General features: G+C 64.1%; 1 protein-coding gene across 18 annotated transcripts in view; it reads left to right on the plus strand.

The window, feature by feature from the left end:
• Positions 1-3,831: 3,831 nt before the first annotated feature.
• Positions 3,832-20,203, plus strand: part of BRSK2 (BR serine/threonine kinase 2) — a 60,651-nt gene continuing 44,279 nt past the window's right edge. For 9 of the 18 annotated variants that reach the window (XR_015240631.1, XR_015240632.1, XR_015240633.1 and 6 more), the window contains exon 1: positions 3,837-4,018. Coding sequence is in view for 15 of the 18 variants with exons in the window: in XM_086676557.1 (XP_086532683.1) it covers positions 3,925-4,018 (94 nt within the window). In the remaining 3 variants the exon portion in view is untranslated. Of the gene's footprint in view, positions 4,019-20,203 lie in introns of all 18 variants that reach the window. The other 9 variants (XM_086676552.1, XM_086676555.1, XM_086676565.1 and 6 more) reach the window with 5 other exon arrangements.

Genomic DNA, 20,203 nt, shown 5'->3' on the forward strand with positions numbered 1-20,203 from the left:
GGGATTTATTTCCTTGGTCTTTTATATTACTTTTTGCATTTTAGGGTCAGCTTATTAATTTCTAAAATTAAATAAATAAATAAATAAATAAATAAATAAATAAATAAATAAAGTCACTATGGTTTTGCTTGAAATTGCATTGAAAATATAGTTCAATTTGGGGAGAATTGATATCTTTTTAAATATTTATTTATTTTTGAAAGAGAGAGAGACAGCACGAGTGGGGGAGGAACAGAGAGAGAGGGAGACACAGAACCAGAAGCGGGCTCCAGGCTCTGAGCTGTCAGCATAGAACCCGACCATGGGGCTCGAGCTCACAAACTGTGAGATCATGACCTGAGCTGAAGTGGGACGCTCAACCGACTGAGCCACCCAGGTGCCCCAAGAATTGATATCTTTTTTAAAAAAAAGTTTTAACGTCTATTCATTTTTGAAAGACAGAGCGTGAGTGGGGGAGGGGCTGAGAGAGAGGGAGACACAGATTCCGAAGCAGGCTCCAGGCTCCAAGCTGTCAGCACAGAGCCTGACGTGGGGCTTGAATCCACAGAACGAGAGATGGTGACCTGAGCTAAAGTTGGATGCTTAACCGACTGAGCCATCCAGGGGCCCTGAGATTTGATATCTTAACAAGTCTTAGAATAAGCCATGCCAATGAGCATGGCATGACTCCATTTATTCAGGTCTTTTTTAGTCTCTCAGTGGTATTTTATAGTTTCCTGCGTGCATATTTCACACACATTTTGTTAAATTTACCTCTAAGTATCCCAAGGTTTTGATTCTGTTTGTGGGTGGTATTGTTTTTATAACTTCAATGTCTAATTGTCCATTGTTAGGATACAGAAATAGAATTTTTATATATAGGTCTTGTATCTTGTGATTTCACCAAACTCACTTGTTAGTTCTGGTAGCATTTTGTAGCTTAGGGTTTTCTACAGACAATAATGTCATCTGCGAATTGAGATAGCTTTAATTTTTCCTTTCTGATCATGTAAGAGCAGAAACACAGGTGTTTGTTTTTTGGTTTGTTTTTTTTATCCTACTCTGTTGGCCAAGCCCCTCCAGTTCAAGATATAGTGCAGGGACCCGCTCCTGCCTCATCCCAACTGTCTTCCACCATCCAGGGAGAAGCCACTGGGGGGCTTTTGCAGATTCCCTTTCTTTATCAGATTGAAAGAATCTCTTCTGGTCCTAGTTTTCCAAGATTTTTGTTTTTGAAATCATAGATCAGTATTCAATTTTGTCAAATGCTTTTTTTTTTTAAATATACACCTATTGAAATGATTGTATGGTTTTTCTATTCGACTGCTAGCATGGTGAGAACATCAGTCAATTCTGAAATGTTAAAGTCACTTTACATTCCTGGAATCTGCCCCGCTTGGTCATAGGCTTTCTTCTTTATCTACGTTGTTGAAATTGGTTTGCTAATATTCTGTTAAGGAGTTTTGTGTCTGGGCTCCTGAGGGATATTGGGCTTGGATCTTCTTTCCTTGCCTTATTCTTGTCTGAACCTGGTAGGGTTACGGTGGTCTCCTGGAAGTGGCTGGAAGTGCCCTAGAAGTGCTTATGCAGTATCCGTGTTATTTCTCACTTGAGTGTCTGGCGTACTGCTCCAGCCAGGCCTCCCACCTGCACTGAGGCCAGCACTGGACTGGGCTAACAGAAGCCTGACCGTGGGCGGTCGTGCTCTTGACCCCCACGAAGACGGGGAGATGAGGTGTTCTGCCATGGAAGTGTTGAGTGTGAGAACTTGTACAACAGACGCAAGGAGAGGTTCAGGAGGGACCTGGCCCCACGGCCTGGAGCTGGGGTGAGGCTGGCAACTCAGGAACAGGCTGAGGCAGTCACCTGGAGGACATGGAGGGGCAAGGAAAGGGGTCCCCCACGGAGCCCTGAGAGATGTCGATGTGAGGGAGCCCCACAGAGAAGACTGAGAAATGGCCACAGAGGGGAGACCCCAGGAGCCAAGGGATGGGGTGGGAATGCAAAGTGGGAGTCTGGAAAGCCAGGAGCGCCCAGATGAGAGCTTTCAACAGGGCCGGGTGCTACTGGGGTTACACGGAAGATGGGTCCTGACAAGTCCTGCAGGCTGGGGGTCCAGGTGAGTGTGGTGGCAGCACTCCGGCGCAGGGGGTTGTGCAGGCAGCCGCTGGCCCTTGTTCGGGCACCTGTGCCTACGGGGGGCCTCACCCATCACACTCCCTTGATTGCTCCGCCTCCAGCTGGCCACTGGGTAACTTCAGTGCAAGGTCCCAGATGCTCCTTACATCCAGCCAGCCCCCAATCCCAGGCCTGGAGCGGAGCCTCTGGCCGTGTGTTGATCGCGGGGACCCCTACACGGGCAGGGCCCAGTCTAGGGCCGCCTCCCACCCCGGGAGGGGGGCTGGAAGGATCTGGGAGTTTGCAGTTCACACAGCCCTCCCCCCCAAGGGTGGGCAGGAGCAGCGGACGGTCCTGATGGGAGTGAGGGCAGCTGGCGGTGAACAGCGGGGAGCGCGCAGCACAAACCCTGGGTGTGCGGCGCCTGGGCACCGGTGGCTATGAGGCCGCGGGACCCGGCACACGCGGGGTTCTGGGCTCCCCGCCCCCACCGTCTGCAGCGCTGGCGTCTTCCTGCGGAGCAACAGGGGCCCCGCACGTGTGGCGACCTCTGCAGCCGCCTCTCCCGAGCCGTCGGGGCCTGCGCGCCCGGCCCCAGCCGCCGACCCGACGGAAGCCCGTCCGCTCAAAGGCCCGAGAGCCGCCTCCGGAGGGAGGCCGCTGCTGTGTGACCTTGGGTGAGTTCCTTGACCCCGCTGTGCTGGTCATCGTGGACACCCGGGAAAACCGAGCGGAGCACGGAGTCCCGGAGACCTCGCAAGGTCTCCGCCCGGCCGGCCACTCGCCTCCGCGGCGCCGCCCCGCCCGGGGCAGGGGAGGGGGCGAGAAAGTCCTTCCGACCGCGGTGGTCGCGGCCAGCAGGGACGGCGCGGGTGGGCCGGGAGTGGCCGCAGGCCGTGCGCTGCCCCCTGCCCGGGCGGCCCCGCCGCAGCAGCGTCCCGGGATGAGCCTCCACCGCCGCTAGCGGGGCTGCGGGCGCGCGGGGGCCGGGGAGGGGTCCGGGCCGGGCGAGGGCTGGGGCGGAGGGCTGGAGACGCCCAGGCAGCCAGCGCGGCCCCGCCCCCGGGACCCGGCCCCCGCCCCGGCCCCGGCTCCGCCCCGCCCCGCCCCGCCCCGCCCCGCCCCGCCTCGCCCCGCCTCGCCCCGCCTCGCCTCGCCTCGCCTCGCCTCACAGAGAAGGGCTCCAAGGAGAGCTCTCAGTAGCCGGGCGGGCAGAAAGGCGGAGCTACAGGCTAGAGCGTCAATGATTGGCTAATGCTAATGATTGGCGGTCATAGCAGCCACTCGCCGCCACCGCTGCAGCCCTATGCGCTCGTTCGGGCTCGGCTCGGCTCGGCCGCTAAGCTCGGCTCGGCTCGGCTCGACCCGGCCGTTCGGCTCAGCTCGGCTCGGCTCGGCTCGGCTCGGCTCGGCTCGGCTCGGCTCGGCTCGGCTCGGCTCGGCTCGGCTCGGCTCGGCCCGGCGGCTCGGCTCGGCTGGGCTGCGCGGCCGCGGACTGACGGACGGGCGTGCGCGGGGGGCGCAGGGCGCGGGGCGCGGGCCTCGGCGGCGGCGGCGGCGGCGGCGGCGGCGGCGGCGGAAGCCTGGTGCCCCCGCCCGCCTGGTCCTCTCTGAGAGCAGAGGCAGCGCCGCGGGCGCGGGGGGCGGCGGCGCGGGGAGGCGCGGGGGGCGCGGAGCGAGCGCGGCCCGCCCGGGCGCCGCCGACCCGGCCCAGCGCACGGACGCGCGGACGGACGGACGGTCGGACGGACGCGGACGGACGCGGCCCCTCCCTGCCGCCGCCGCCCGCCCGGGGCTCCCACCTCGCCGGCGCCGGGCCCGGGAGCGATGACATCGACGGGGAAGGACGGCGGCGGGGCGCAGCACGCGCAGTATGTGGGGCCCTACCGGCTGGAGAAGACGCTGGGCAAGGGGCAGACAGGTGCGTGCTGGGCCGGGCCCGGGGACCCGCGGGACAAGGGGTGCGGGGAGACCAGGGGTGCGGGGGGGGGGGGCGGGAACACCGAGGGGGCCCGGGGACACGGGGGTGGGGAGTCTGGGGACCCGGACACGGTGGGGGGGGGGCAGAGGACGGGGGACACCGATGGAGAACGGGGGCCTGAGGGACCAGGGCGCCGAGGGGACAGGGGGTTTCGGGGAGACCAGGCGTCCGGGGGGAGCGGGAGTACCGAGGGGCCCAGGAACACGGTTGGAGGGGTACCAGGGGACCGGGGACACCGAAGGGGACTGGGGACATGGATGCGGGCCGGGCGCTGGGGAGGACCAGGGGCGCTGGGGCGCCGGGGCGCACAGGCCGGCCGCCGAGAAGGCCGTGCTGACTGTGCGCCGATCGGGCGGGCGGGCGGGGGGGCGGGGGGTGGCGGAGGAAGGAGGTCGTCCCGAGCGGGGAGCCGTAGGCCCGGCCCGTGGCTCTGGCCGGCGGCCGCGAACAATGGGCGCCCGGGCACCGGGTCCCGCCGCGGAGCCCGTAGGCCGCGCCGCTGCGGTCGGCCGGGCGCGGCCCAAGGACACGCGGCGCGGACGGGGGCGCACGGGCCGGGCCGGGCCGGGCCAGCGCCCCTCGGCTCCGGCTGCAGGTGCGCGGCCCCGGCCGCATTGTGCGCCGGAGCGACCGGGCCCATTGTGCCGCGGGAGGAGGGGGCCGAGCGGGCGCCCATCTGCCGTCTGCCGCGGCCGCGCTAATAGGCGTGCTGCCCGAGCAGCTGCGCCCCGAGCCGCGCGCCCCCGGCCGCGACCCCCAACTCCCGGCGGCAGGCAGGGAGGCGGCCCTACGGCGTCCTGCGGGCCCACCGGGCCACCTTGGCCAGGCTGGGACCTTCCTCCACGGTGGGACTGGGAGAGTACCGCGGCGGCCGTGAGGGCTGGACAGCGCCTTTCTCGCTCCTCTGGCCTCTGTTCCGAATGTCTGCGACACTGCGCTCTCCCATGGGAGGGAGAGGGAGGCTGGTGCTGGACCCTCCGCCAGATCCCAGGCCATGGATCCCCAAACCCCAGTCTGTGGGAGGAGGGGGCTTCTTGGCCGGTCCTGGCTGGCTTTCTGGTGATCAGGCTAGGTCCTAGCCCAGCGGCCATGGTCTCATCCAGCTGGCCAGGCGTTCACAGAGTCGCTTTGTGGGAGGCTGGGCTCAGCCATTTTCTTTCTTCTCCCAGGATGGGCCTCTCCTGGCAGCCCAGAGGTCCGATTGGCACTGACTGCTTCTCCCTGTCTCTGGGAAGTTCCTGGGACCTAGGGCCGGTAGGGGAGAGGAGGAAGGGAAGACGGGGGTGCAGCAGTGCTGATCCTACTCGGCTGGTGCACGGCGGGGGTGGGGGTGGGGCAGGAGGGGGCTGCTCCCGCCAGGGAGGCTGCATGCAGGCCCTTCCCAAGCCCCTCTGGGCGGCACGGAGGAGGAGCCAAGAGGTGGTGTTAGGGAGGAAAGTGGGCCAGGCCCTGGGCTCTCCCAGGAGGGCAGTGGTTGTGATGTAACTAAGGCAGCGCGTGTATGAAGGGACCTGGGGGGGGGGGGAGGGAAGCTGCCCACCCCCCCACTGTGGGTAGACAGCCGCTGTGCCAACCGCTGTGGCCCCAAGGGATCCCCAGCAGTAGGGCAGCGCTGTTGGGAGTGGGGGTGGTGTGGCCCGGGTTCAAGGTGGGAGACAGCCAGTGTCCCTCTGAGTTCAAAATATGCATGTTTCCTGCAAGGAACCCCTGGAGTTGGTGAAATCCTCAGTGGGGGAGGGGCCTGGGGCAGCACAACGTGGGAGCAGTGAAATAATCTAATTATCGCACCGGTAAAATGTGATTATGAGGAAACATCATCGTGTGAGCGGTGACAGCGGTGAATTCTACGTGTGCCGCGCTCGCCGGTCGCCACGGGTGGGGGCCGGTCTCCGTACTCCTCATCGAGTTACAGTGTTGTACGGTTCATTACGGGACGTTTCCACCGTAATTAACAGTAACGAATACAAAAGGATAAGCCGCGCGCGTGTGTCAACACCGCGTTGCCATGTGATGTTTAGGAAACAGCTGCAAGAGGGACACAAAGCGGCGGGCCTTCTCCTCGGGTCCCTCTCCCCTCTGAGGGGAGTGGGCTCTCCCTGTAGCTGAGGCCCCCTCCCCAGGGATCTGTTGATCCCGCGTTCCTTGTGGCCTCGTCCAGGGCCCTGGGAGTGCCAGCTTCCCGGGAGGGCTGTCTCCCTGTCCCTTTTGCGGAAGGGTTGTCTGGACTTCGGTGGACGTGGGGCCCCGGGGGTGTGGGTGCACTGGGCCTGGCCACTCGGTTTGCTGGCTGGTCTTGGGCATCAAGTGCCAAGGGAGTTGCAGTTTCCCAGGCCTGTCCTTTTGCCCGGGAGATAAACGTCTGACCTTATCCGGGGTAGGCTTGCTGCCAGGAGACCTCAGTGGAAGACTGTGTGACCGAAGCTTCCGAGCGCTGCCTCCGTCCCCGGACTGCCTGTGCCCGGGTCCTCCCCGGTCCTCACGTGCGCTCTGCCTGGGGCCCTGGAAAGGGAGGGAGTCATCCAGGCGGCGGCGAGCTTCGTGCTGCCCACCCGTTGCGGGTACCCCGGCCGGCAGCCCCGAGCCAGGGGACCTGCTGCTCCGCCTCCAGATGCGGGAGTCGGGTGGACACCGCCGGCTGCCGAGCACAGGTGTGGGCAGACTGCCCCTCTGCTTGGCTGGACGCCCCTCTGGTGGCTGGTGGGATCCCGCTTGTCCCTTCTGTAGCATCTTTTCGGTGGTTCTGTCTCGCTTGTGTGCTCTTGGCTCAGCAAGCGGGTTCTGTCACTTGTGTGGGCGTTAGGCCTCTGCCTCCGGGCAGCACGGGTGTGACTGAGAGGTCATCTCCCTTCTGCCAGGGCATCTCCCCTACATGGCTGTCCTCGGTGTCCTGGGGTCGCCTGTGGAGGCTGCCCTGGGGAGGCGTCGTGTTCTCCGGTGGACGGGTGGGTCTTCGGCACCTACCCACCCTCCGGTGGGGGGCAGCTGTCCCTGTGCGGGCCGGAGTCTGCTGCCGAGGCTCTGTCTGACTCAGCCCTGATCCAGGAAAGGCTTCTTCAGCTGGGGAGCAGGGGGCACCTCCAGAGGGTCCAGGTGGGGCCCAAGCAGGTCCCGGGGGGGGGTGTGTGTATTGTGTAAGCCATGTGGCCCCCTGGCCTTCACCTTTCCAGCCCCACCAGGAAATGGAGCAGGGCAGGGCTGCCCAACTAGAGCACAGCAGGTGTCGATGGGGTTCAGCTCCCATAAGCCAGGAGGACCCTGTGGGAGGAGGAGGAAGGTGGTGGGCTCTCAGAGCTGGGCCCACAGTAGGATGTGGAGCCTGCCCTCAGGGACCCTTTGGTAGGTGGGAGCTGAGGACAAGGTGGCAGGGGCGGGGCTTTCAGATGATGGCCAGGGCAGCTCACGAGAGAAGACGTGGGTGAGGCGGCTGCCCGCAGCTCACCTGGCTGGGCTTGAAGGCTGGAGCGTGGGCCAGGGTGAAGGATCTAGACTGCCACGCTGAGGGCACTGGGGTGTCCCCTTCAGGGTCTCCGGGGACCTTTAGGAGAATTCGTGTGGGGTGCTGGTCAGGCAGGCTGAGGAGAAGTCCTGGGGTGGGGGAAGCCAGTGAAGATGAGACTGAGGGAGGGAGGGAGAGACACAGGTGAGCTGGGAGAAGAGACAAGTGAAGGAGAGAGTCTGATAGACCTGGGGGTGACCATGGCCCAGGGCAGAGCAGATGGGGGAGCAGAGCCAGAGGCAGGAGTCAGGGAAGGTGCCTTCGACCTGAAGGGCACAGTTGATTTTGGAAAGCTGTGTAGAAGAAGGCAGCTTGAGAGCCAGAGAGGCTGCAGGTCATGGGCCCTGCACACGGGGCTGGGGGGTGGGGCATTGGCTGGAGTGGGCCCTGGCGTGCTTTAGGGGGCTGAGGCCGGGAGAAGGGGCGTGGCCACGGCCACAAAGGTGGACAGGGCAGGGAGTGCGGTCAGCCTCCGCTGGCCATGTGTGGACCACCTGTTGTGTCTGCAGGTCTCCCCCTGCCCCCGTGAGCCTTCGCCCTCTGTGCAGCAGGCACGGTGCAGTCCGTCTGTCCGTAAGTGAGGAAGCCGGCTCAGAACTCAGTGCTTTGGCCAAGGGGAGCAGTTCCAGTCTGCTCAAGGCACAGGCTCGGTTTAAAAGTTCAGAGTAGCAGGACCCTGTTCTCAGATGGTCATGGACAGAGCTTGTGGGGAGCCCCCCCCCCACGCCTGTCTCCCCTGGCCCCTCGGGAGCTGTCGGAGAGGCCTGTGCAGGGTCGGTCGGTGTCCCGCCCATGACTGAGTGGGACAGATAGCACTCCAGCCCACCTTTCACAGTGCAGGCTCTCTGCCAGGAAGCCCCCCGCCTGGACCGAAGGGCTGTCCCTGGGTGGGCTGTCCCTGTCGAGGGAGGGCAGTTCGGCATGGAGGTTTCTGGGGTGGACGAGTCCTGGGGTGGGCAGAGGCCATGTGCCCAGGGTGCAGAGATGTCTCTAGGACCATCTGGGAATGGGGTGCCCCCAGCTACAGGTGCAGAGGCTGGCTCTCAGTTCCTCTAAGATGCTTGGACAGCATTGCCCACAGCCCCAAGGAGGGGCTCTGTTTCTAACGGATCCTCATAGAAGGCTGTAGGGGTGACAGCTGCCCAGGACTGGGTTTGGGCAACAGAAGCCGTGGGGTGAGGGGCTCCGGGTCCTGCCCCATTCCCAGCCTACCTGAAGGTGGCCAGGGCCATCCGGATCCTCTCTGGTTGCTGACAGGCTTGACCACACTTGGTGAAGCATGCGTGTTGGATGGGGCCTCCAGGGCTGGCTGGCTGTGCCCCACCCCCGGCCCCACCGCCCCGCGGCCCCTCCCCGACTCACCTCCTCAAGGACTGTGTGGGGCCAGCAAGTGGGTTGCTGCAGGAAGCCAGCACTGGCCTGGGCCCCGCCCAGGGGCACGTTTCTCTGGCTGTTTCCTGTCCTGGTTTACCCAGGTGTTGTGGGATGACCTCAGGGCCTGAATGTGCACTGTCCGTATCCTCTGCCTGAGCATAAGCCCTGCTCTGTGCTTGGCACCTTCAGTGTCTCTGGAGCAGACGGGTCCTTCCGGCGTCAGAGGCTGGACGCTGTGGGTGGCGCCTTGGCCATGCTGCCTGTCTGCGGACACCACGGAGCGTCTGTGACTGGTGTTGACACGACGCAGTCAGGGCACCTTCGTGGTTACCTGGTGCTCTGGCTTGGAGAACACCTGTGCCTTCAAAGCCACTGGACTCAGAGCGGGTTTCTGGGGGGACCTTGGGAGGGTAAGGCTGCTTTGAGATCAGTGCCCCAGCCAGGTGGCAATGCCAGGGGTGGGGGGAGGAGCCATCTGACCGCTGTGGCCACCCTGCCTTTGCCCACTGGGGTGTGGGTGTGCCTGGGGCTCCCCGGACCCCAGAGCTCCCTCCTGCCCGTGCCCACCTCTGGTGGACGGCGTCCTTGTGGCCGGGGAGTGCTTGCGCTTTCTGGAGGCCTGTCGCCACACAGTGAGTGCGGGGGCCACACGCGTCTCAGAGAGGAGCTTGCTGCCTGCCCGTGGCCCCACATGCTCCCCACGTTGGCTGGTCCCTCCAGCCGTGCAGGGTGGGGCCCACCGGCCTTCGTGGACACCTTGGAACTTAACAGGGTGGTCCTGTGCTGGAGGCACAGAGCAGGGGCAGCATGGACTCTGGCGCTTAGTAGCTGGTGGCTTTTGAGCCCCAGCCCCCACCCCCCAGAGCAGGGTTTCCTGCGGCTTTTGTGAAGCTCATGCTGGGAATGATGTCAGTTGGGGGGGGGGGGGGGCACATCTGTTGTGGGCAGTGTCTGGTGGCAGGACAGCGGGTCCACATGTGTCAGGTCCCATCCAGGGTCTCAGGGGATGGGGGAACCCCCCCCCCCGCCTCCGGGTTCCTCTGGACTCTGCAGGAAGTGGGGAGAGCTGGTGTCTCCTACAGCCGCTCTCTGTTGGAGCCATTCTGGGTGCCTGGCCAGGTCAGCCCCGGGCCTGAGATGGGCCTCCACGAGCCTGGCCCGGAGCCCCGGGTCCTGGCCGAGGACGGCCGAGCTGCCCGCGCCCTGCCTGAGGCCTTGTCCCAGCCGTGCTGGCTGGCCGAGCGGGACTGCCGCGGGCACTGGACAGGATGGAGGCTGGGCTGGGACAGAGGCTGCAGGGACAAAGCGGGGATTGTGTCGGGCCCCACCCTGAGAGGTGGCCCCGGCCTTGCTCTGCAGTCTCTGAGGGGCCAGTGTTCTGGAGCTGGGCAGCAGCGCCCCCCCTCAGCCCCCAGAGCAGTGCTCCCAGAGGCCCCAGGGCTTAAGGGAGCAGAGCTTTTCGACCAGGGTGGTTTCCTTGCTGGAACCTGGGCTGACAGGGCCTCTAGGTGGACTCTGAGAGTCACAAAGATAAGGAGCACCACATGATATCCTGGGGGGGGGGGGGGTCATTTTGTGAGGACAGAGCCACTTCCCCAGGTTGTCGCCACATCCTCACACACAGGCCTCCTACAGGCTCACCCCGCGAGCCTGGCCGAGGGGGACAGAAGGCTCCCCGGGCCTTATGGTTCTGGACTGGGCAGTAGTGGAGGGACTGGGGGTCCCTGGGAGCGGGGGCTCATGGCCTGCCACTGGTAATGGAGGCACCCCGGGGCACCCACACCATAGCCACCCACTGTGGGCTTAGGCGGGGCCCGAGGGTGGGCCCTGGAGGGCAGGGCTGGCCTCCCTGGCCCCAGGGCAGAGGTGGGAGGGCAGCCTAAACAGGGCCTGTGTGGCCTGAGTGACACAGCAGGAGCCGGGGACACGTCAGGCTGCGGCTCCACATCACTGCCGTGGGCAGTTTGCGGGGGCGGCGGGAGGCCGCCTGGCCGGGAATGTGGCATCTGTGAGGCGTGGTTTGGCCCGAGTGCCCCTGGGTGACTGACTCCCGTGGCCAGCTTCAGCCTGAACTGCAGGCCGGGAGGCCAGAGTGGAGGTGATGTGGGGAGCCACTGCCTGGGCTGGCCCGGCCGGGTTGGGAGCTCACCTGAGTCCTGGCTGGCTGTTTCCCTGGGTAGGGGGCCTCCCCCAGGGGCCAAGCCAAGATGAGAAAGGCGATGGACGGAGGTGGCCACTGGGTGAAGCAGGGCTGTGGTGGGAGGCAGCTCCAAGGCAGGGTACTTAACTCACCTGGTTCTGTCTGAGACGTGGGTCCAACGGCAGACCGGGCTCACGTGTCCAGCTTCCTGGGCAGTGACACCGGCCTCAGGCTCTCGGCCAGGGCCCAGCTGGGCAGGGGCAGTTGGGAGCCCAGGTCTGCGGAGGCCGGCGGAGTCCCCTTCCTGGGTGGGCAGCTGCAGGCTCTGTTAAACACTCCTTTCAGACCCTCCCCCAACCCCACCCGCCTGTCCGAGAGCCTGGGTGTAGCCCCAGGGGACTCACGGAGCTGGCCTCCTCCTGGGCACGGGGAGCACGAGGGGGCGAGTCCCCGATGCCTGTGGGGAGGAGCACCCTGGACCTTTCCAGCCCCTTTGTTCTTCAGGGTGTGCAGCTTGGTGTGTGTGAGGAGCTCAGGTCCCTTGGGATCGTTCAGGTGTGTGGGGTTGGCGCGACCCCGAGGCCTCTCTCTCACCCATCCCTCCTGCGCCCACCCCTGGCACGGGGCGCTCGGGAGCCTGGAAGGAGCGGCCGGGTGTGGGATGCTGTGACCGTCCGGGGTCTCGAGGTCATGCCCATGCGCAGGGCCCCCACCCTCTGTTCCGTGAACGGCCCAGACTGTTGATACCTGTGCAACCGCTTGGACGGTCTCACACTTCCATGGTTGTGTCTTCGCTCTCGTGTGTGATGCGGGACGTGCGGGACCGAACCCGCAGGGGACCGGTGTGTCCTGCTCGGGCCGTGTGCTGGACATGCTGCCTGAGGGGGGCCCTGGCTGGGGAGGGGGGCCGTGGGGAGAAAGGAGGGCAGATGCACTGTGGGGACAGTGGGTGGGGGCTGTCGCAAGGCCCGGCTGGGCAGCCGTGCTGGGCTGCAGGGCCGGGTCGGGGGGGGGGGGCAGGGAGCACAGTCGGGGCCGCAGAGTGGCGGCTGCCCCAGCCGCAGGCTCTGAGCCGGTAAGGGGCTTATCCTGCCCTTCCCTCTGCCGCACGGTGCCACGGTGCCCTGGGACGTGGCCCTGCTCCTGGGGTGTCGACCGCAGAGCCCAGCCCACCCTCGGCAGCATGAGGCCAGTTTCTCTCCCTCCCCCACACTCGGCGTTAATGGGAGGTGAGTCCTAGAGCAGCTTCAGTATTTCGGTGTGTGTCTGACAGACCCTGAAAGAGCACAGTACCAGGTCACCCTGCGAAGGTAGCTGGATTCCCCAAACCGGCAGAAATTCAGTCAGATGCTAGGTTTTTCACTTGAAGTGGCTGTTTCCCGGAGGCCCAGTGTCCACCCCCAGCCAGGCCTCTGCCCTCGCTGCCTGGAGGCCGGGACTTCAGGGGTCCGTGTCCCTAACACCCTGGCGATGCACATGCGGGTGGGGCCCCTCACTCACAACCCCCGCCCCCTGTGTGGTAGCGGTGTGGCCTCTGTTCTTTAGTCCACAGTCCTCTATGCTTGGTGCCGGTTGAGGGGCACGGCAGGGCAGGGGCTCAGCCCTTCCTGGGGCCCCAGACCTGCCGGGTCCGGACGCATCACTGCCTGTTGTGCACACGGAGGTCCAGGCCCAGTGGGGAGCACGTGGCATGCAGGGTCATGCTGCTCCCTGGGTCCCTCCTCCCGTGCCCCCTGCTGCTGTAGGAGTGTCGATGAGGGAGGCGCCCTCCCAGTGTGGGCTGCCTGGTCCTCCTGGGCGCGGGGACCCTGTCCTTGGGTGCTTTGGGCTCCCTGGAAGGGCAGACGGACAGCAGTGTGTCCAGCGACCGGAGCTCAGCTGGGGTTGGCCACGGCCCTGCCCACCCTGGGCCCGTGTTCCCACCCTGCCAGCCCACCTGGCCTGTGGCTTCAACATGTGACTTCACTGGAGCAGCTGAGCCCCCCCGCCCTTGTGGTGTCCGTGTTTTTGGGTTTCCTGCCTAGTGTTAGGGTGCTGCTTGAGGGAGTCATGCCCACTCCTTGCCCTGCAGTCAGGGCTCATGTTGTATGTGCAAATGTATTCCTCGAGTGTGGGTGCATTTTGTGGTGGGCCATCTGACCAGGGCTGTGGTGGCCTGGAGGGGTCTCCCTTAAGCCCCTCAACTATGTGCATGGCCTGGGCTGCCAGGAGCCCCGGTGCCCAGGAGCCAGCTCCCTGTGAGCCTTGTCCCTGGAGCAGGGCCATCAGGGCTGGAATGGGAGTGGGGTGGGGGCAGGCAGGCAGTGTTCCTGGGAGCGCCCCTCATTGGTCCTTGCCAGCAGCCTGTGGTGCCCCCACCCGGTCCCCCCTTCCTGGGTCTCCAGGGGGAGCAGTCACAAGCTCTGGGTCGTGCCCCCATCTCTGCTGCACCATCCTTGCGGGGAGGGGGCTGTGGGGACAAGGCTGGGGCAGCTTGCTGGCCACGCTCTGACTCTGGGGCCTTCAGACTGGGAGAAGACCGCCCTGTGCCCAGTCCTGGGTGTGGGGGTGCGAGGGGCCAGTCCCTCTCCCTGGAAAGGCCTGCCCGCGGCTGGGGAGCTGTCCAGCAGGGCCGTGCTGAAGTCGGCAGCTTCCGTTCCCTGTGAGGGAGGCCGCAGCTGGCAGCGTGTCCTCAAATCTCTGCTGCCGTGGGAAGGTCCAGGTGTCTGGCAGGCTCCTGTGCCTGTCGCCTGGCTGTGGGACCGGTTCTGTGCTAACAAGGGGCAGGAGGTGGGAGCTGCCTGGGTGCTAAATGTACTTAGTGGTGGCAAGCCTTCTGTCGTGCTCCCAGGGGAGACCCTGGCCCCCAGGCTCTCCCTCCTCTTGCAGGAGGAGCCACTGGCCCAGTCTCCTGGGGGCAAGGAGAGAGCCAGGCCTCACAGAGGCTGTGGGCATGAGGGGACCTTCTCTGGCTCTGGGGTTGATTTGAGGTGACTTCCCAGAGCAGCCCCCCCACCCCCCTCTGATATTTACCTTGTATCTCTGGGGCAGGAACCTTCCGTCTGGTTCCCTTGGAGATGTGTGTGGTGCTGTGAGGGCACAGGACAACCTGGGAGTTCTCGGCCGGTCCCCTGGCCCAATGCCCTAGAGGCTGTGGGTGCCCTGCACCATCAGGGCTCCTTGAAGGGGAGGTCTGGTCCCCACCGTCCAGTTTTTGCCCTGCCTTGCTGCCAGCTCCCCTTGTTTCGGGGGTCGTGACCTGGGGGTGGATGAAGTGTGAAAGTGTCTACAGAACACTGGGCCATGGGTGGACGGCCTTGGGGTGTCTGAGGGGGCTGGGTTCTGGGTCACAGGTGTGGCTGCTCGAGCCCCTCACCTGGGGGGACAGAGATGTGGGGGTGTGAAGGCACCGGGTGTCGCCCTCCCACAGCCCCCTCCTTGGGCCCGGACATTACTGGGAACTGGGTAGAATTCAGGAAGCCAGGCTCTCAGCCCCAAACCCGCATCCTGGGCTTGCTGGGGAGGGAGGGGGTGTGTGTCTGAGAACGAGGCAGAGGAGGGAGTGTGTCTTGTTGTTGGAGGGCTGCAGGCTTGGCGGATAGTGAAGGGTTGATGCTGGCTTATCTCTAAAGAGGCAGAGGGCTTGTCACAGATTGGAGGTTTGCTGATTCTAAACCCCAAATCCCAAGGGATTTATAACTAATCATAAAGTGGCACAGATAGAACATCCTCCAGCAGACGCCACGGAGCCACGGGGAGGGGGGGGCATGTGTACACGTGGGCTGTGTTGTCCTAGGCGGCAGAACAGACATATGGAGGGCTCGGCAGGGGCTACAGGGGAGCCCCCAGGTGACGCCCAGCGGCCCAGGGTTTCAGAGTGGGTCCCATCAGATTCCTTCTAGCTTTGCTGCTGACCAGGGGCAGGGGTGGGGGGCATGCATGCCCTTGTCCCCAGAGGGCTGTTGTCCTGTGAGGTGGGGACAGGCCCACATCCAGGCCTCCACCTCTTGGGTCCCTCTGCCTGCGGGCGGCTCAGACCCACAGTCCACAGCTCGGGGTCAGCTGGCCGCTGGCTAAATACCACACCACCCCCTCCACAGTGCACCGCCCTGGTGTCTGCAGCCGTGGGACCTGGAGCTCAGCGGGGTCAGTGGGGGGCCAGTCACAGTTGTCCCTACATCCAGAGACCCGGAAAGGTGGTCACTCCCTACCCCAGGCCATGTCCTCCTCGGTCCATGGGTCAGTATGAGGAAGAATCACTTCCTGGTCAGGTTGGTGCTGCAGATGCCCCTGTTGTGGGGGGGGGGCCAGATGACCCGCGGGGGGTGTTGGAGCGAAGGGCACATCCAGGCGAGGGCTGGGGCACCACCTGAGCTGGCTGGCCGGCCCTGTGGTTCTCACTCACTGCTCCTTCTGTCCAGGGATCTGCAGCATCCTGAGTCACCCCAGCTGGGCGGCCTCTAGGTGACAGTGCCACCACACCCCAGGTGACTCGAGCAGGGTCCCGTCCTGCCCATCTGTCTCTGCGGCAGGACTTTAAGGTGTAACAGTAGGTCTCTCTACTGAGGGACAGCCTTCTCCTTAGCCTCTGTGTGGCTGGTCTCTCTCTGTGAGGTCCCCTGGGGGAGCCAGGCCCCCTGTGAGGGGCTGGCAGCTGCGGGCACGCTCCCCAGGCCCTGGCTGGGGGGCTCACCAGTGCAGTGAGTCCTGCGTACAGGGAGGGCTGCAGGCCGGTGCCCTCCCCGCGGAGGTGCTCCTTCTCTGGACGCTAGGTGCCTCTACCCTGGGGCCTGGCAACTCCCAGAAATGGCACGGGCAAGCAGAGGGAGGCTGTCAGCTCTGAGCAGGCACAGGACAGGTGTTGCCTGGGTGGTGCCCTGTGCCTCTCCTCCTCTGCCTGCTCTGGAGCCCTGGGCAGGAGGGGGCTGGGCCTGTCAGCGGGTCAGCAGAGACAGAGGCTGGGAACCCCACGCTGGCAGGATCACGTTGGGTTCTCTGGCGTGTACGGCCTCTGGATGGGTGGCCTGCACTTGGGTGCAGGCCTTCATTTTTTTAATGTTTATTTATTTATTTTTTAACATTTTTTAAAATGTTTATTTAGTTTTGAGAGAGACCGCACGAGTGGGGGAGGAGCAGAGAGAGAGGGAGACACAGAATCGGAAGCAGGCTCCAGGCTCCGAGCTGTCAGCTCAAACCCATGAGCTGTGAGATCGTGACCTGAGCCCAAGTCAGACGCTTAACCCGCTGAGCCACCCAGGCACCCCAAGGCCTTCATAAACCAGGCCCGTGTAGAGCGGGCCTGAGCTGAGACTAACCTGCAGGTTTCCCAGGGCAGAGGACATGTGTGTGTAGCGAGCACCTGGCCTGCCCCAGTCCCTGGGCAGTGGGTGCTGGTGGGGGTGGGGAGGCTCGTGGGACAGGGCAGTGGTCTGGGGGCGCCGAGCAGGGGCCCTTGGGGCAGGGAGTGGTGGGCACATCAAGGACTGCAGGGACCTTGTGCCCCTTCTCGCCGTCTGGGGGGCAGATGCCACCACCCGAGTACCAGCCCCAGCAGGGAAGAGGTCGCAGGGGTACACGTCCCCCTCGCCCCAGGCTCCGAGACCGTGGACAGCTGTGGGCAGGGGGCCCTCCCGGAAGTGGTCCTCAGACCCGTGAGGGTGTTTGGCAGGATGAGGGTGACACGTGTGACAGGCGGGTCTTTGACTGTGTCCTCTCTCTCTGTCCTTTGGAGCAAGCTGCCTGCTAAGCACATTCTATGATTACCCCTAGCGGGAGATTACACCCTCCCGCGTCCTTCCGGGGACGGGGGTGGGCGGGCTCTCCTGGCTCCCAACCTCCGCTGCGCGGGGGCGGCGAAGGGCCGCAGGGCTGCTCTCCTACTTCCTGCCGGTGTTGCAGGTGGGCCTTGCGGCCAGCGGTCTGTCTCGGGAGCACATCCCCCTGAGGGACCGAAGCGCGTCTGGATTTGCCCCCAGGGAGGTTGCACTCCTGGCAGAGGGGCTTGGGAGTATCCCCAGACCTCTGTGCTTCACCCAAGCCTGGTCCCAGGCTCCAGGGTCCGCCTTGGCCAGGCGGGGAATGGCCACCCCCCCCAGCCTTGGCACCTTGGCATCTGTGTCATATGGGGCACCAGCCAGGGTCCCTGGGCCCAGCCACCCTGCCCCAGCATCGGCCTCCGCCCTCAGCCCCTCTGGGTCAGGTGCTCCCCACAGTCGGGGTCTCTGTGCCTTGGTATGGAGGAGCAAAGTGAGGCCCAGGGCCCGCCCACAGCTAGCACCCAGCGGGTTCTGCACAGTGGGCTCCAGGCCTGGCCTCCTTTTCTAGGTAGTGCCACCCTGTCCTGCCCAGGACCCCCGAGCCAGGGCTGCTCTCCCAGGGCTCTAGGAAGAGGTCGTGACTCAATGTGCCCCCACCCCATAAGCAGGGAGGGGACACAAGCTCGCTGGCCCCTGGGAGGGTGGGACTCGAGACTGCCGTAGTGATTGGGGAATCCAAGTCAGATAGTTGTTTTTTTATTGTATTTTTTTTAAGGTTTATTCATTTTTCAGAGACAGACAGAAACAGAGTGTGAGGAGGGGAGGGGCAAAGAGAGAGGGAGACACAGAATCCGAAGCAGGCTCCAGGCTCTGAGCTGTCAGCACAGAGCCCGACATGGGGCTTGAACCCATGAACTATGAGATCATGACCTGAGCTGAAGTCGGATGCTTAAATGCTTAACCGACTGAGCCACCCAGGCACCCCCAGGTAGTTTTTTTTAAGTGTAGATCAGGTCTTTTTTTCACTGTTAAACCCCAAATTGACAGTGCAGAGTGGCCCCCATGGTCTCTGCAGAGTCTCTGTTTCTTGTGACATTCCCACAGAAACCCTACTTGGGGGACAGGAGGCCTCGCTGTGCCACAGGGGTCCACCCGTCCTCATGTTCCTCTTCCAGCCTGCTGGGCCTCCAGGGCCACCCCGGGTAGCCGCCCCAGGGCTTCTGGCAAAGGGGCCACCAGGGGTGCCTGGTGACCACAGGTGGGTGGGCTGTGACTTCATCTGCTTGACCACGAGCTGGCCAGCGGATGCAGGGGGCCTCACCTGCCTGTGGCTTCACTGTGTCCTATGTCAGGGGGCTGGGGACAGCCAGGGTGCTCGTGGGAGCTGGGAAGCAGTCAGGGATGGAGGGTGGCCGACCTCCGGTGTCTGGTCACCTGCAGCTCCCACTTTACAGGGCAGGGGCTGTGGGGAGGCCAGGAAGCTTCTAGAAAGTATTTCTACCCCTGCCTTACCTTGTGAGTGCCCCTGGGCCTGGCTCTGTGCCCGAGGGTCCCCCACACCTTGCAGGTGTGTGCAGGGACAGGTGTGTGCGCTTAGTGACAGGTGTGCCCAGTGACATGTATATACACAGTGACAGATGTGTGTGCAGGGGCAGGTGTGCACAGGTGTGCACGCGGGGGCAGGTGTGTGTGTGTGCAGCGGCAGGTGTGTGCGGTGACAGATGTGACGTGTGCACGGGGGCAGGTATGCGCATGGGGGCAGGTGTGTGTGCCTAGTGACAAGTGTGTGTGTATGGTGACAGGTGTGCACACGGGGGCAGGTGTGTGCTCAGTGACAGGCGTGTGCGCAGGCGCAGGCGGTGTGCAGTGACAGGTGTGTGTGTGCAGTGGCCGGTGATCCCACTGCTGTCCCTGGGGCCTGGCGGGAGGGGGGTGGCAGGTGTGGAGAAGGGAGGGAGGCGCACCTGTTCTTTGCTGGGCAGGTAGACTGAGGTATGTGTCTGCTGCTGGGACCTGCTCGCTGCCCACCTCTCCTGGCGGCCCCTCCTCTAACCTCTGCACGAAACTCAGTCACTGATTCGGGTGCTCTGCCAGCTGCCCCTGCACTGCCCCACCCCACCCCCACAGCCCCACACCTCCCTGGGGGACTGGGCAGCGTGGGCCATCAGCAGTGCTACCTCTGGCCACGCCACGGCGTCCACACTGCAGGTGTGACCCCAGCCCCTGCAGCCTCGCCTTCTTGTGCACAGGGTTCCTTGTGTGCTAGACCCTCCCCCTTCCCTTCGCGACAGCCCCCAAGCCCTCGTCTTCTGCCTCCTGCTCCCCGCAAGCGTCAGACCCTTCCTCGGGCCCCCAGCCCCACCACCTTCCTGCCTCCAGCCTGTGGGCACTGGCAGGTGACCCTGTCATCAGCCTTCAGTCCTGAGGCTCCTGAAACTAGAACACCAGCTTATAAAAACCACAATTTACCAGACTGAATTTCTGAATAGTTATGGGGTTTAATCAAAATATTTCACTGGGCTGATTTTACAGCATTGAATTGAAAACCAGTTGGTAAAAATCTAACGTGGTCGTCTGCCACCGTTGGAACCGGAGACGTGGTTGGTCCCCGCTCACCTGCCCCTCTGAAGGCATGTTCCTCCGGATTTCCCAGTACGGAGTGGGCGGAGGTTGGGGCGGAAAGGGGCACGCGGGGGCCGGGCCAGCTGCTTGCCATCGCTGCACCCAGTGTCCCCCCGGAACTGATGGTTTCACAGCATTCTGCCCCCAAGACATGGCCGCGGTGTCCTTTGGGTGTCCTGCCCCGTGCCTGCGTGCGGCTGGCCCGGCCCTCCCTGCCCACGGGGCCATGGCCAGAGGGGTGTTGGGGCCCAGCTGTCGGAGGTGGTGGGCAGCTTCCCCTTCCCCCCTGCCTCTCCCCCAGGCAGAGGGACCCCCTGTCGTTCTCAGGTCAGGCCATCGGGTCTCCTAGCGCCTGGGCCTGGTGCTCATAGGATGCAGAACTGAGCACACAGTAGGTGGATGCCCCTTGGGGATGCTGGCTGGGTGGGTGGGCTGCCCAGGCCGAGGGAGACCCTGCTGCGCCTGGAGGAGCCTGGCCTGGAGGCAGGGACAGTGATGCCCCGCTCTGGATGGCGGCCAGGGGAGCGCAGCGCGGGGAGGAGCGCCTGCCCTCCTGTCTGGCTCCAGGGCGAGTGGCCATCTGGGGGCTCCTGGTCCTGGGGGAGTTGTCCCGGGGGTGGGGAGGAGAGGGAGGGGTGTCCCATTGCATCACACACACCACCCCCCACCCTGTCAGTCCGACGCCTCTGGTCGCCATGGCAACCACCCAGTGCCCAGCCTGTGACTCTGGAGGAGAGGGGAATCCGCTCCCTCTTCCA

This window comes from Puma concolor, chromosome D1, assembly GCF_028749965.1.
Source record: "Puma concolor isolate L17-30 chromosome D1, mPumCon1.1.hap2, whole genome shotgun sequence".
NCBI classification, from domain to species: domain Eukaryota; kingdom Metazoa; phylum Chordata; class Mammalia; order Carnivora; family Felidae; genus Puma; species Puma concolor.